Below are 16,338 nucleotides of genomic sequence, written 5' to 3' on the forward strand. Positions count from 1 at the left end.
TGAAAATATGTCATATTCTAGGTTCTTCAAAGTAGCCACCTTTTGCTTTGATGACTGCTTTGCACACTCTTGGCATTCTCTTGATGAGCTTCAAGAGGTAGTCACCGGAAATGGTCTTCCAACAATCTTGAAGGAGTTCCCAGAGATGCTTAGCACTTGTTGGCCCTTTTGCCTTCACTCTGCGGTCCAGCTCACCTCAAACCATCTCGATTGGGTTCAGGTCTGGTGACTGTGGAGGCCAGGTCATCTGGCGTAGCACCCCATCACTCTCCCTTTTGGTCAAATAGCCCTTACACAGCCTGGAGGTATGTTTGGGGTCATTGTCCTGTTGAAAAATAAACGATGGTCCAACTAAACGCAAACCGGATGGAACAGCATGCCGCTGCAAGATGTGGTGGTAGCCATGCTGGTTCAGTATGCCTTCAATTTTGAATAAATCCCCAACAGCGTCACCAGCAAAGCACCCCCACACCATCACACCTCCTCCTCCATGCTTCACGGTGGGAACCAGGCATGTAGAGTCCATCCGTTCACCTTTTCTGAGTCGCACAAAGACACGGTGGTTGGAACCAAAGATCTCAAATTTGGACTCATCAGACCAAAGCACAGATTTACACTGGTCTAATGTCCATTCCTTGTGTTCATTAGCCCAAACAAGTCTCTTCTGCTTGTTGCCTGTCCTTAGCAGTGGTTTCCTAGCAGCTATTTTACCATGAAGGCCTGCTGCACAAAGTCTCCTCTTATCAGTTGTGGAAGAGATGTGTCTGCTGCTAGAACTCTGCGTGGCATTGACCTGGTCTCTAATCTGAGCTGCTGTTAACCTGCGATTTCTGAGGCTGGTGACTCGGATAAACTTATCCTCAGAAGTAGAGGTGACTCTTGGTCTTCCTTTCCTGGGGCGGTCCTCATGTGAGCCAGTTTCTTTGTAGCGCTTGATGGTTTTAGCAACTGCACTTGGGGACACTTTCAAAGTTTGCCCAATTTTTCGCACTGACTGACCTTCATTTCTTAAAGTAATGATGGCCACTCATTTTTCTTTACTTAGCTGTAACAGTCAATTCAGTAGGACTATCAGCTGTGCATCCACCAGACTTCTGCACAACACAACTGATGGTCCCAACCCCATTTATAAGGCAAGAAATCCCACTTATTAAACCTGACAGGGCACACCTGTGAAGTGAAAACCATTTCCAGTGACTACCTCTTGAAGCTCATCAAGAGAATGCCAAGAGTGTGCAAAGCAGTCATCAAAGCAAAAGGTGGCTACTTTGAAGAACCTAGAATATAAGACATATTTTCAGTTGTTTCACACTTTTTTGTTAAGTATATAATTCCACATGTGATAATTCATAGTTTTGATGCCTTCAGTGTGAATGTACAATTTTCAAAGTCATGAAAATACAGAAAAATCTTTAAATGAGAAGGTGTGTCCAAACGTTTGGTCTGTACTATATGTCTCCACTGATGGAGCTGTATGGTGACCTATTTTTTGCGGGATAAGATGATGTTTTCAGCTATATCAGTTTTATTTCCATATGACTTTTTGATCGCGTTTTATTCCACTTTTTATTCGGCAGTATGATGAAAATGCATAGTTTTTTCCTACATTTTTAAATTTATTTTACGGTGTTTACTGAAGGGGTTAACTAGTTTGACAGTTTTATAGGTCGGGTCCTTTAGGATGCAGCAATACCAAATTTTTTTTTTACATAAATATACATATTCATGGGTATAATATTATTTGCTTTTTTAATTTATTTTGCTAAAAAATATTTTTTACAATTTTTTAAAAACTTTTTTACTCAGTCCCTCTCTGGGACTTTAACTTTTATTAGTCTGATCGCTGGTATAATGCATTGCAATGCACCAACATTGTAATAATTTATTCCTGTCAGTATTACACTGACAGAAGTCTCTTAGACCATGCTCCTGGCATGGTCTAACAGTCTTGCCATAGCTGGTTGACCTGGGTTGCCATGACAATAATCCTGCCCTCGCAATGGTGTTGTGCAATGGTGCCCGGGGTGGTAGCCATAGGCGAGTGCCATGCGTCCGACACCCCAGCACATTACAGAAAAAATGAGAGTTCTGGATGTGTGTGTGTATGCTGGCAGTGTTGCAATTGGTACCTTCATCTTAAGGCTGGTCCTATTCCTCTCCTCACCTGGTCCATTGCACTTCAAGACAAGGACACCAGGCACGTTCATAAAAACAAGGCACTCTTTACATGACAACACACTTAGGTATACAAGGCAGCAGGCAGTACACTTTACAACTTCTTCTGTCTCACACAGAGGTACATTCTTATCAGTTTCGGGCGATGGCACTTTACATGTGGATGATAAACAAGTAGAGCAAATGAGATAAACCTCCATCTTCCCGATGCAGGGATACATGGGTAGATATGTTACGCTGTGAACCCAGCACCCAAACAGCAGTCTGTGATCTGTTAACGAGGGCCTCTCTTAGAGCCACTTCCCTCTACTTTGTCCTCAGCTGGGCAAGACCCTTCTCTACAGGGCTTCCCACATCTGCCCAACACTGGACTCACTTCCTCCTTTAATTCTCTCACAAATAGATTTCGACCACCTGCCTACTGGACTGGATCTCAGTCGCCTCTAAAGTTCCTTAATGATTCTTGCTGCTTTGTGCCTCTCAGTTCACTCCATACTAGCTCTATTCCTCTCAAGATCTCTGCACAATCTCCTCTCTGCTCTCCTCTTACATCACTAACTTCCTCAAGCTCTCACTACCCAGAGATTCCCAATCCTCTTCCCCACTATGGGCCGGCCTTATAGTTAACTCTCACACTGTCCCTGCTGTCTGTTGCTGGGCAGACTTAATCTTTCACCTAGTTCTGTACAGAAGAAACGAGCATGGCAGTGACATCTTGTGAGGTTGGTTAGTCCTGCAGCCCACAAGGAAATTAACACTTGTTACCACAAGAAAACATATGTCACACATTTACATTAAGCTCATTGATGTTTTCAGGGAGAAACATGACAGTTGGTGCAGGGAGCCAATCGGATAGGGAGTGGTAGCTCCCTCTCTCTCCTAGCCTCCCAAATGCGGCTATCGATCGCGGTATTTAGGGGGTTATACTGCTGGGGGTTGTGCGGGCACCGCTCCTGGCAGTGATATCCAGGTCTCAGCTGTCATGTAACCAGAGCTCTTGGCGATGATTGAGCTGGCACAGCTGCTGTGCCGCGCACGATCACCATGACGTACCCATATGGGTCGGGTGCCCCTATCCGACCATGTATGGGTACATCAAAGGTCGTGAAGGGTTTAAAAAGTAATCATTGTTTTTATCTTCATTTCATAAATCAATAGTACACACGAAAATAAGAAACTTTGTAATATATCTTATCAGACATATTTGCTTCTTTCTCTGCCAGGACTGATCAATCATTCTCAAAATTCTTAATTCATGGGTACAATTTGTAAAAGGAAAGAAGGAGGAGGAGACAGGAACTAGAGGCAGGGCACCTTCCTCCTATTCTCTCCCATCTACATAGAATCTTATACATAGCAACCGTCATCTCCTATCTCAGTAATGTAAAAATCTGTCTTCATTGAATACAGATTTTACCCATGAATTGAGAATTTTGATAATGACTGATCAATTTTGGCAGAGAGAGAAGCAGATTTCTCTTGCTTATTTTCATGCCTACTATTGATTTATGAAAGAAAAATTACTCTTTAACCCCTTCTACTGAATCTTTGTATCTACCAGAAGATCTATAATTACACAGTGACACATGACCTAAAATGTTATATTTCACCGCTACTTACAATATAGGTAATAATGATACGTTCCAAAGTTCTTTTTATCTTTATTTTTTTTAAAGCACAATAAGCTCTGGAACAAGCCACAAAAGATCTTTCTCTCGCAATAAAAAAAAAAGAAAAAAATTGCATTCAGTAATTAGTGAACAATAGAGCTGGTCATGCAGCATTCATTTTTCCTCACTAAATATATAATGGCCACATAAAGTAATATCATTCATGGTTATTCATAGTAATCACAGATACAGAAAATGTGATCCTCTTATAAATGGTCTCAACACATGCAATCTCTCTATAACATGGCAAAGTGTATATGCATGTACAGTATATGTGTTTGTGTATGTGTGTGTATGTCACTAATTTTCAAAGTAAATATATTTCTAAAGGTGCTATTGACATGAAATTATCACCAGAAGAAAGAGGTGCCCAAAGCAATGAAAATTCATAACAACAGCTGAAATCTATCAGTAATTAGACAGCAATCCTGTCACTTAGTGAAAAAATATATCAGCTGGTTCAATTGAAGGCCTATAAAAAGGTGTCTACCAAGTTGCCACACAAGAAACATCTCATGATGTCTCAAGACCTTTGCAACCTTATTGCTGCAAAACATAAGGATTGCATCGGTTAGAGAAAAATTTCTAAACTATTGAAGGCTACAGTGAGCACTGTTGGGGCCATAATCCAGAAGTGGAAAGAACATAATTTCACCATAAACCGGCCACAGCCAGGTGCTCCCAGCAAGATTTTAGACAGAGGAGTGAAAATAATTATCAGAAGAGTTGTCCTAGACCCAAGGACCACCTGTAGAGAGCTACAGTAAGACCTGGAATCAGCAGGTACAATTGTTTCAAAGAAAACTATAAAAAATGCACTCAGCCTCCATGGCCTGTATGAATGCTCACCAAGCAAGTCTCCACTGCTTAACAAAAAGCATGTTCAAGCGTGTTTAAAGTTTGCTCGACAACTTTTAGACAAGCCTGTGAAATACTGGGAGAATATAGTCTGGTCAGATGGAACCCAAATTGAACTTATTGGATGCCAGAATAAACACCATGTTAAAACACAATACCGACAGTGAAGTTTGAAGTGGAAATATCATGATGTGGGGATGATTTTCAGCATATGTAATTGGAAAACTTCTTTTCATTGAAGGAAGGATGAATGGACAAATGTATCCAGACAATCTTGATAAAAATGTGCTGCTATGTACCAGGATGATAAAGATGAAACAAGGGTGGAAATTTCAACAAGACAATGATCCCAAACACACAGCCAAGGAAATGCTCAATTGGTTTCAGAGAAAGAAAATAAAGCTGCTAGAATGACTCAGCTAATCACCGGACCTGAATCCAATACAAAATGTATGGAAGGAACTAAAGCTCAGAGATCATAGAAGGAGCCCACGGGACCTTCAGGATTTGAAGAGTGTTTGTGTGGTAGAATTGGCCAAAATCACACCTGAGCAATGCCTGCGACTAGTTTCTCCATACAAGAGTTGCATTGAAACTGTCATCACCAACAAAGGCTATTGGATGAAGTATTAATTAAACTTCCGTAAGCGTGTTCAATACTTTTTCCCCTGTGTCATTTCTCATTATTTTATATAATTTAATTTATGGACATCTATGGTTTGATTTATTTGCCTGTGCGGATTGGATGGGTTGTTTCCGACATCTGGTGAGAATGTCTTGTCAATAGCACCTTTAGAAATATGTTTACTTAGAATTGGTGACGTGTTCAATACTTATTTCACTTGCTGTATATATGTACACATATATACATAAGTATATATATATATATATATATATATATATATATACAGTAGTGTTCAAAATAATAGCAGTCCAATGTGACTAACCAGATTGATCACTGTTTTTAGTATAAATTATATTACCACATGTCAAACAATTTACCAGTTGGTGCAGTAGATTCTAAGGAAACCAACAGACTCAGCATTCATGATCTGCATCTTTTTGAGTCTTTGTATTTGAATAATTAATTTAAAGGCGGTATGTTCAAAATAATAGCAGTGTGGAGTTCAATTAGTGAGGTCAATCATTCTGTGAAGAAACAGGTGTGAATCAGGTGACCCTTGTTTAAGGGTGAAGTCAACACATGTTGTACATGCATTTCTCCTTGAAAGCCTGAGTCATGGGTCGTTCCTTGAAAGCCTGAGATATGGGTTGTTGGAGACATTGTTCAGAAGAACAGCGTACTTTGATTAAAAAATTGATTGGAGAGGGTAAAACTTAAAAAGACGTGAAGACAATGACAGGCTGTTCAGCTAAAATAGTCTTCAATGCTTTAAAATGGAAAGAAAAACCAGACAGACATGGAAGAAACGGAAGACTACAATTCAAATGGATCAAAGAATAGCCACAATGCCAAAAGCTCAACCAATAATCAGCTCCAGGATGTTCAAAGACAGTCTCAAGTTACCTGTGAGTACTGTGACAGTTATAAGACGCCTGTGTGAAGCTAATCTTTTAGCAAGAAGTTCCCGCAAAGTCCCACTGTTAAAAAAAAAGACATGTACTGAAATAGATACAATTTGCAAAAGAACACATCAACTGGCCTAAAGAGAAATGGAGAAACATTTTGTGGACTGATAAAAGTAAAATTGTTCTTTTTGGGTCCAAAGGCCGCAGACAGTTCGTCAGACGACCCCCAAACTCTGCATTCAAGCCACAGTACACTCTGAAGACAGTGAAGCATGGTGGTGCAAGCATCATGATATGGGCATGTTTCTCTTACTATGGTGCCGGACCTAGTTACTGCATGCCAGGGATCATGGACCAGTTTGCATATATTAAATTACTTGAAGAGATCATGTTGCCTTACGATGAAGAGGATATGCCCTTGAAATGGGTGTTTCAACAAGACAACGACCCTAAGCACACCAGTAAATGAGCAAAATCTTGGTTCCAGTCCAACAAAATTGAGGTTATGTAGTGGCCAGCCCAATCCCTTGAGCTTAATCCAATAGAACACTTGTGGGATGACATCAAAAATGTCGTTTCTGAGGCAAAGCCAACAAATGCCAAAAAATTGTGGGATGTAGTCAAAGCGTCCTGGGCTGGAATAACAGTTTACAGGTGTCAGAAGTTGGTTGACTCTATGCAACATAGATGTGAAGCAGTTCTAAAAAACTGTAGGTATACAACTACGAAATATTAGGTTAGTGATTCACAGGAATGCTAAATCCTCAAATAAAAAAGAAGAGTACATACATATTGTGAGTTTGTAAAGACAAATGCAGACACAGCTATTTTTTTCAACAATATTATTAATTATATTAGTCTAAATTATACATATTTCTCTTCATGTTTTGAATTAGAAAACAGTGTGCAATGTTCCCAATGCTGGAAATAAAAACTAGTATAAAGATTTTGTGCTTAACTCATGTTTTTAAATTTTTGAACACACTGCTATTATTTTGAACACTACTGTATATATATATATATATATATATATATAATATATACTACACACACTATATATATATATATATATATATATATATATATACACACATATATATATATTTACTAGAGTTGAGCAATGAGATTTGCAGAACCTCAGTCCAGCGGCCAAGTCGGTGTTGGTAGTCTGTGGTGCCGGACCAGAGCCTTGCAAACCTTTTCTTTCCTGCTGGCATCCCTGGCATTTGTTCTGATTTGCAGGCCCGATGTGATGTCATCACTGTGGCATGAAACATGCATGATGTCACCCAAACCTACTAATAAGGAGCGGTGCCAAGGATGCCAGCAAGAAGGAAGAGGTGGGCATGGCTCTGGTCCGGAAGCAGCTGCGGACTACCGAAGTGGCTCCCGGAAAAAGGTCTAGCAAATATCTTTGCTCAGCTGTAATATATACATATATTTATTCACAGCATGAGAGATATACAGTAAAATATACATAGAGATGTACGTACACACAAAATAATCCTTTAGTCCAGCATTTAAAAGAGTTCAGAAATTCGGATAGTCCAGTAACTTAATTTACAGGAGAGAAGTGAAAGATATTCTGAAGCAGATAGTCACCACATAGGACTCTTACTTAATAAGTTCCTTTACACTGCTCTGCATTGAACTGAATATTAATAACACAGTATGTGATAAGCTCCCTCTGGTGGTGACTATAGACAGCCAGCATTTTATCATTTAATACTTAGATTAGGCAGGCTCTGATCATATATTTTAAAAAACACATTCAGCTTTGAATTCTGGATCTAAAAAAGACATGATGATAAAAGTAGAGATTAATGTTAGAATCCTCTATCCAAACAAGTATTGGAAGGTCCAATAATCCAGAATATTTTGTAATCTACTTTCAGTTCCTGCTAATGCCAGAATAAAGAAACTTTCCTCAGGGGAAGGCAAAAAAGACAGATTGCCTATAGCAGAATTTAAACAGTGACCCATTATAACGTAGGGTTTTGCCCCCTAGGACAGGAGGGTGTAATATTTGCTTTCCTCTCCATGATCTTCGGGTCATTTCCAAACCCCTTATTTGCAAACAAAGCATTTTTGTATAGGGGAGTGCTACACAGGTTCTCACCACCTAAATGGGATAGGGATGTGACCAACCAGGTCTGGGCCCCTGTCTCTCTAAGGGCCCCATAGCAGCAGCATTGACCTGCATCATTAGTATATATATTTGCATATTTGCAATATATATATATATTTTTTATTAGTGTGTGTGTGTCTGTACATACATAAATAAATGCAGAATTACATTTCATTCAATACAGAATTTCAAGCCATTTGCAATAAAGAATAACAAAGAAAAAAAAGAAAAATATATACTTATACATATATACTCTTGTGCTTTCAACATTGTCCATATATCCTTGCCAACATTTGGTTGCAAAATGAAACAGCTACATATTTTCTTAGTATGACCGAGTCCAGTATAGTGTTGTCATAACATGATATGGATTATTCCACAGGTTGATAGTCCAAGGCCCCGACTTTCATTGTATCCATAAGTAAACATACTTGACACTGGATGTAATGTATAGGAGATAAATGTCTTATACGGCAAACGGATCGTGCGCAAGGCTGTTTTTTTTTGTCTTCCGTGATACATAGAAAACAATCTAGCAGGAGGTTGTTATCCACTAAGAGTAGAGGAATGACTGAGAAAGGCAATCACTTGCAAACAAGGCTTGGCTTACAAGCCAGTTAGTTGTAACTGTTCGCATGGGTAGGAAAAGAATCATTAGAACTGACTTGTGCTGCTTGGGTCACATTGTAACAATCGCACAATTGAAGGATCACTCTTGGCACCTTTGATAAATTCTTCAAGGGACAGTTTACCTGAAACAGAAATAAGAATTCATATTACAGAAGTATATTGCTTAAATTATCTGCATTGTGACATCACTGAGTGTATTATCCCTGTACTGCGACATCACTGTGTTTTATCCCTGCACTGTGACATCACTATATTTATCCCGGTACTGTGACATCACTGTGTGTATTATCCCTGTACTGTGACATCATTGTGTTTATTATCCCTGTACTGTGACATCACTGTGTGTATTATCCCTGTACTGTGACATCACTGTGTTTATTATCTCTGTACTGTGACATCACTGTGTGTATTATCTCTGCACTGTGACATCACTGTGTGTATTATCCCTGTACTGTGACATCACTGTTTATTATCTCTGTACTGTGACATCACTGTGTGTATTATCTCTGCACTGTGACATCACTGTGTGTATTATCCCTGTACTGTGACATCACTGTGTGTATTATCTCTGTACTGTGACATCACTGTGTGTATTATCTCTGTACTGTGACATCACTGTGTTTATTATCGCTGTACCGTGACCTCACTGTGTTTATTATCCCTGTACTGTAACATCACTGTGTGTATTATCCCTGTACTGTGACCTCACTGTGTGTATTATCCCTGTACTGTGACATCACTGTGTGTATTATCTCTGCACTGTGACATCACTGTGTTTATTATCTCTGTACTGTGACATCACTGTGTATTATCTCTGTACTATGACATCACTGTGTATTATCCCTGTACTGTGACATCACTGTGTGTATTATCCCTGTACTGCGACATCACTGTGTGCATTATCCCTGCACTGTGACATCACTATATTTATCCCTGTACTGTGACATCACTGTGTGTATTATCCCTGTACTGTGACATCATTGTGTTTATTATCTCTGTACTGTGATATCACGGTGTGTATTACCTCTGTACTGTGACATCACTGTGTGTATTATCCCAGTATTTTGACATCACTGTGTGTATTATCCCCGTACTGTGACATCACTGTGTTTATTATCTCTGTACTGTGACATCACTGTGTATTATCTCTGTACTGTGACATCACTGTGTTTATTATCCCTGTACTGTGACATCACTGTGTGTATTATCCCTGTACTGTGACCTCACTGTGTGTATTATCCCTGTACTGTGACATCACTGTATGTGGTATCTCTGTATTATGACATCACTGTGTCCATTATCTCTGTACTGTAACATCACTGTGTGTACTATCGCTGTACTGTGACATCACTGTGTGTATTATCCCTGTACTGTGACATCACTGTGTGCAATATCCCTGTACTGTGACATCACTGTGTGTATTACTGTCCTGTGACATCACTGTGTGTATTATCTCTGTACTGTGATATCACTGTGTGTATCTCTGTACTGTGACATCACTGTGTGTATTATCTCTGTACTGTGACATCACTGTTTATTATCCCTGTACTGTGACCTCACTGTGTGTATTATCTCTGTACTGTGACATCAATGTGTGTAGTATCTCTGTACTGTGACATCACTGTGTGTATTATCCCTGTACTGTGACATCACTGAGTGTATTATCCCTGTACTGCAACATCACTGTGTGTATTATCCCTGCACTGTGACATCACTATATTTATCCCTGTAAAGTGACATCACTGTGTGTATTATCCCTGTACTGTGACATCATTGTGTTTATTATCCCTGTACTGTGACATCACTGTGTTTATTATCTCTGTACTGTGACATCACTGTGTGTATTATCTCTGCACTGTGACATCACTATGTGTATTATCTCTGCACTGTGACATCACTGTGTGTATTATCCCTGTACTTTGACATCACTGTGTTTATTATCTCTGTACTGTGACATCACTGTGTTTATTATCGCTGTACTGTGACCTCACTGTGTTTATTATCGCTGTACTGTGACCTCACTGTGTTTATTATCCCTGTACTGTGACATCACTGTGTGTATTATCCCTGTACTGTGACCTCACTGTGTGTATTATCCCTGTACTGCGACATCACTGTGTGTATTATCCCTGCACTGTGACATCACTATATTTATCCCTGTACTGTGACATCACTGTGTGTATTATCCCTGTACTGTGACATCACTGTGTGCATTATCCCTGTACTGTTACATCACTGTGTGTATTATCCCCGTACTGTGACATCACTGTGTTTATTATCTCTGTACTGTGACATCACTGTGTGTATTATCTCTGTACTGTGACATCACTGTGTTTATTATCGCTGTACTGTGACCTCACTGTGTTTATTATCCCTGTACTGTGACATTACTGTGTGTATTATTCCTGTACTGTGACCTCACTGTGTGTATTATCCCTGTACTGTGACATCACTGTATCTGGTATCTCTGTATTATGACATCACTGTGTGCATTATCTCTGCAGTGTAACATCACTGTGTGTAGTATCGCTGTACTGTGACATCACTGTATGTATTATCCCTGTACTGTGACATCACTGTGTGCATTATCCCTGTACTGTGACATCACTGTGTGTATTACTGTCCTGTGATATCACTGTGTGTATTATCTCTGTACTGTGACATCACTGTGTATATCTCTGTACTGTGACATCACTGTGTGTATTATCTCTGTACTGTGACATCACTGTGTGTAGTATCTCTGTACTTTGACATCACTGTGTGTATTATCCCTGTACTGTGACATCACTGTGTGTATTATCCCTGTACTGTGACCTCACTGTGTGTATTATCTCTGTACTGTGACCTCACTGTGTGTATTATCTCTGTACTGTGACATCACTGTGTATATTATCCCTGTACTGTGACCTCACTGTGTGTAGTATCTCTGTACTGTGACCTCACTGTGTGTAGTATCTCTGTACTGTGACATCACTGTGTGTATTATCTTTGCACTGTGACATTGTGTTAATTAACCCCAATTCCAAAAATATTGACAAGAAGTTTAAAATGTAAAAAAAAACAAGAATGCAATCATTTGGAAATCTGTTATAGCGATATTTTTGTTCACAGCAGAACATAGAACACAGATCAGAAGGTGAAAATTAGAAATTGTTCTATTTCATTTGAAAAAGTTAACTCATTTACAAATTGATGGCAGCAAAGATAAAGTTGGGACAAGGTTAACAAAAGGCTGGAAAAGTAAGTGATACTAATGAAAAACAGCTGGAGGGTCAATTTTAAACCAAGTCCCATGACTGTGTATAAAAAGAGCATGTTAGAGAGGCAGAGTCTCTCAGAAGCAAAGATGGTTAGAGGTTCACCAATCTGTGAACAACTGCATCAATAAATTGTGGAACAATTTTAGAAAAATATTCAACATTAAATTGTAAAGACTTTTAATATCTCACCATCCACAGTACATAATATCATCAAAAGATACAAAGATTCTGGAGAAATCCATGTGCACAAGGGTCAAAGCCAACAGTCTATACCAGTGATGGCGAACCTTTTAGAGACCGAGTGCTCAAACTGCAATCCAAAACCCACTTATTTATCGCCAAGTGCCAACATGGCAATTTAACCTAAATATTGAGGTTTTACTGATACAAACAACTGATACAAAGAGCAGACGAGGGCAGCATAGAGCAGCCTCAGACAGGAGCAGGGGTATGAGACTGCAGAAATAAATAATATGCTCACCCCCATCTTGGTATATGCTCCCATCCTTGTATATATGACTGCCCTCCCCCCATCCTTGTATATATGTTGCCATCCCCCCATCCTTGTACATATGCTGTCCTCCCCCCATCCTTGTACATATGCTGCCCTCCCTCCATCCTTGTACATATGCTGCCCTCCCCTGCTCTCCCTCGTCCTTGTATATATGCTGCCCTCCCCCATCCTTGTATATATGCTGCCCTCCCCCATCCTTGTATATATGCTGCCCTCCCCCCATCCTTGTATATATGCTGCCCTCCCCCCATCCTTGTATATATGCTGCCCTCCCCCCATCCTTGTATATATGCTGCCCTCCCCCCATCCTTGTATATATGCTGCCCTCCCCCCATCCTTGTATATATGCTGCCCTCCCCACATCCTTGTATATATGCTGCCCTCCCCCATCCTTGTATATATGCTCCCTCCCCCAGTCCATGTATAAATGCTCCCCCCCAGTCCATGTATATATGCTCCCCCCAGTCCATGTATATATGATCCTTCTCCCCCTGTCCATGTATATATGCTCCTTCTCCCCCTGTCCATGTATATATGCTCCTTCTCCACCTGTCCATGTATATATGCTCCCCCTTGTCCATGTATATATGCTCCCCCACTCAGTCCATGTATATATGCTCCCCCCCTCAGTCCATGTATATATGCCCCCCCCTCAGTCCATGTATATATATGCTCCCCCCCAGTCCATGTATATATGCTCCCTCTCCCCCTGTCCATGTATATATTCTCCCCCCCACCCAGCCTGCTGGCTCCACTGTGCATCGCATATTAAAAAAAAAAAAAACATAACAAAAACTCCTACTCACCTTCATTCTTCTCCCGCGCAGCGTCCTCTCTTGTAGCCGGCAGCTGACTCCAGCGTCCTAGTGACGGGGCGCATGACGTCACTGCCATGCGCCCAGTCGCGTGTACGCTCACGTCAGCTGCTAGTCTCTGATTGGCCAGCAGCTGCTGGTCTCTGATTGGCCAGCAGCTGCTGGTCTCTGATTGGCCAGCAGCGTGTATTGCAGTGCACGGGCCTGGCAAGTTTGTGCGCTGCAATACACTTCAGCTAGATGTGCGTCCGAGAACGCACATCTAGCTGAAGTAGCGAGGCTGGTGTCGGCACTCGGGGGGCTCAGAGTTCTCACCCGCCGGGCCCGATCCAGTAGCGCTAGTGCTGCGGCGATGGCGCGCTTGCCCACCGGGAGGGCTCTGCGTGCCCTCTCTGGCACGCGTGCCATAGGTTTGCCAGAACTGGTCTATACTATATGTCAGCGATCTATGGGCTTTCAGCCAGCATGATCTGTAGTGCAATCCAAGAATGAAAGTGAGGGCTCTATCATGCAAACAAATAGCCGTATATCAACCTAATCCAGAAACGCTGCCATCTTCTCTGACCCAAAGATCATTTAAAATGGACGCCGTGTCCTGCGGACTCAAGAGGAGAGGGACCCTCCAGCTTGTTATCAGCGCACAGTTCCTGCATCTCTGATGGTATGGGGCTGCATAAGTGGCTATGGAACAGGCAAGTTGCACATGTTCGGGGCTATCAATGCTGAGCGTTATGTACAGGTTTAGAAAACATATTCTCCATCCAGACAACATCTATTTCAGGGAAGACCTTTCAGCAAGACAATGGTAAACCACACTCTGCATCCGTCACAACAGCAAGGCTGATGAAGAGTCTGAAGGATGGACCAGTTGTCTGCAGTCCAGACCTTTCACCAATAGAAAACATTTCACGTATTATGAAATGAAAAATCCAGCAAACTCCATTCACTGTGTACACTGCTCAGCATAAACGAGTAGAGACCCTTTGAAAATTAAGATTTTAATCAATATCTCACTAAACACTAAAACAATTTCCTAAAATTAGATAGATAGATAGATTCACAGAACATTTTTTATTCCATACCATGAAAGTAAGTGTAATAATATAACTTTCATTACAAAATCTTCAGTTTTACACAAATTAGTTGATGCAAAAATGAATACACCCCACATCAAAAACTACTACATCTAGAATTTTGTGTGGCCTCCATGATATTTAAGGACAGCACTAAGTCTTCTATGCATGTAATGAACAAGTTGGCGACATATTGCAGCATCTATCTTTTTCCATTCTTCAAGAACGGCCTCTTTTACTGGTGCTGGATGGAGACACCTTGTCTCTTCAGAATTCCGCATAGATGTTCAGTTGAGTTCAGATCAGGAGACACTTGGCCACTGAATCACTTGCACCCTGTTCTTCCTTAGAAATGTAAAAGTGACCTTGGATGTGTGTTTTGGATCCTTGCCATGTTGGAAACGTGCACGTCTACCAAGAGCACGGAGTGATGGTAGCATCTTCCTTTTTAATATAGAGCAATAAATCTGTAAGTTCATGCATGGTTCCTACAGTGACCAATGGTGGTGGCAGTGTCCTTATGTGGGGTTGCATGCGCGCTGCTGGTGTCAGGAGCTACATTTCATTGTTGGTATCATCAATGAAATGCAGCTGTTGACACCAGCAGTGCTCATGCAACCCCACATAAGGACACTGCCACCGCCATTGGTCACTGTACAGTCATGGCCAAAAGTTTTGAGAATGACACCAAAATTATATTTTCACATGATCTGCTGGCCTCTGGTTTTTATTAGTGTTTGTCTGATGTTTATATCACATACAGAAATATAATTGCAATCATATTATGAGTACCAATAGGTTATATTGACAGTTAGAATGAGTTAATGCAGCAAGTCAATATTTGCAGTGTTGCCCCTTCTTCTTCAAGACCTCTGTAATTCTCCCTGGCATGCTCTCAATCAACTTTTGGACCAAATCCTGACTGATAGCAGTCCATTCTTGCATAATCAATGCTTGCATTTTGCCAGAATTTGTTGGTTTTTGTTTGTCTTGATGATTGACCACAAGTTCTCAATGGGATTAGGATCTGGGGAGTTTCCTGGCCATGGACCCAAAATCTCTATGTTTTGTTCCATGAGCCATTTTGTTATCACCTTTGCTTTATGGCAAGGTGCTCCATCATGCAGGAAAAGGCATTTTTGGGCGCCAAACTGCTCTTGGACGGTTGGGAGAAGTTGCTCTTGGAGGACATTCTGGTACCATTCTTTATTCATGGCTGTGTTTTTAGGCAAGACTGTGAGTGAGCCGATTCCCTTGGCTGAGAAGCAACCCCACACATGAATGGTTTCAGGATGCTTTACAGTTGGCATGAGACAAGACTGGTGGTAGCGCTCACCTCTTCTCCGAATAAGCTGTTTTCCAGATGTCCCAAACAATCGAAAAGGGGATTCATCAGAGAAAATGACTTTGCCCCAGTCCTCAGCAGTCCACTCCCTGTACCTTTTGCAGAATATCAGTCGGTCCCTGATGTTTTTTCTGGAGAGAAGTGGCTTCTTTGCTGCCCTCCTTGAAACCAGCCTTTGCTCAAAGAGTCTCCGCCTCACAGTGCGTGCAGAAGCACTCACACCAGCCTGCTGCCATTCCTGAGCAAGCTCGGCACTGCTGGTAGTCCGATCCCGCAGCTGAAACAGTTTTAAGATACGGTCCTGGCGCTTGCTGGTCTTTCTTGGGCGCCCTGGAGCCTT

At 41.1% G+C, this 16,338-nt stretch overlaps 1 protein-coding gene across 2 annotated transcripts in view; it reads right to left on the minus strand.

Annotated features, from left to right (window-relative positions):
• Positions 1 to 3,824: 3,824 nt before the first annotated feature.
• HPCAL1 (hippocalcin like 1) overlaps positions 3,825 to 16,338 on the minus strand; it is a 255,370-nt gene continuing 242,856 nt past the window's right edge. For both annotated transcript variants that reach the window (XM_073674162.1, XM_073674160.1), the window contains one exon: positions 3,825 to 9,113. In XM_073674162.1, the coding sequence (XP_073530263.1) occupies positions 9,016 to 9,113 (98 nt within the window). In that variant the 3' untranslated portion in view covers positions 3,825 to 9,015. The remainder of the gene's footprint in view (positions 9,114 to 16,338) is intronic.

Source organism: Phyllobates terribilis, unplaced genomic scaffold (genome assembly GCF_046119375.1).
Source record: "Phyllobates terribilis strain yellow unplaced genomic scaffold, ASM4611937v1 Scaffold_3__8_contigs__length_932513732, whole genome shotgun sequence".
NCBI classification, from domain to species: Eukaryota; Metazoa; Chordata; class Amphibia; order Anura; family Dendrobatidae; genus Phyllobates; species Phyllobates terribilis.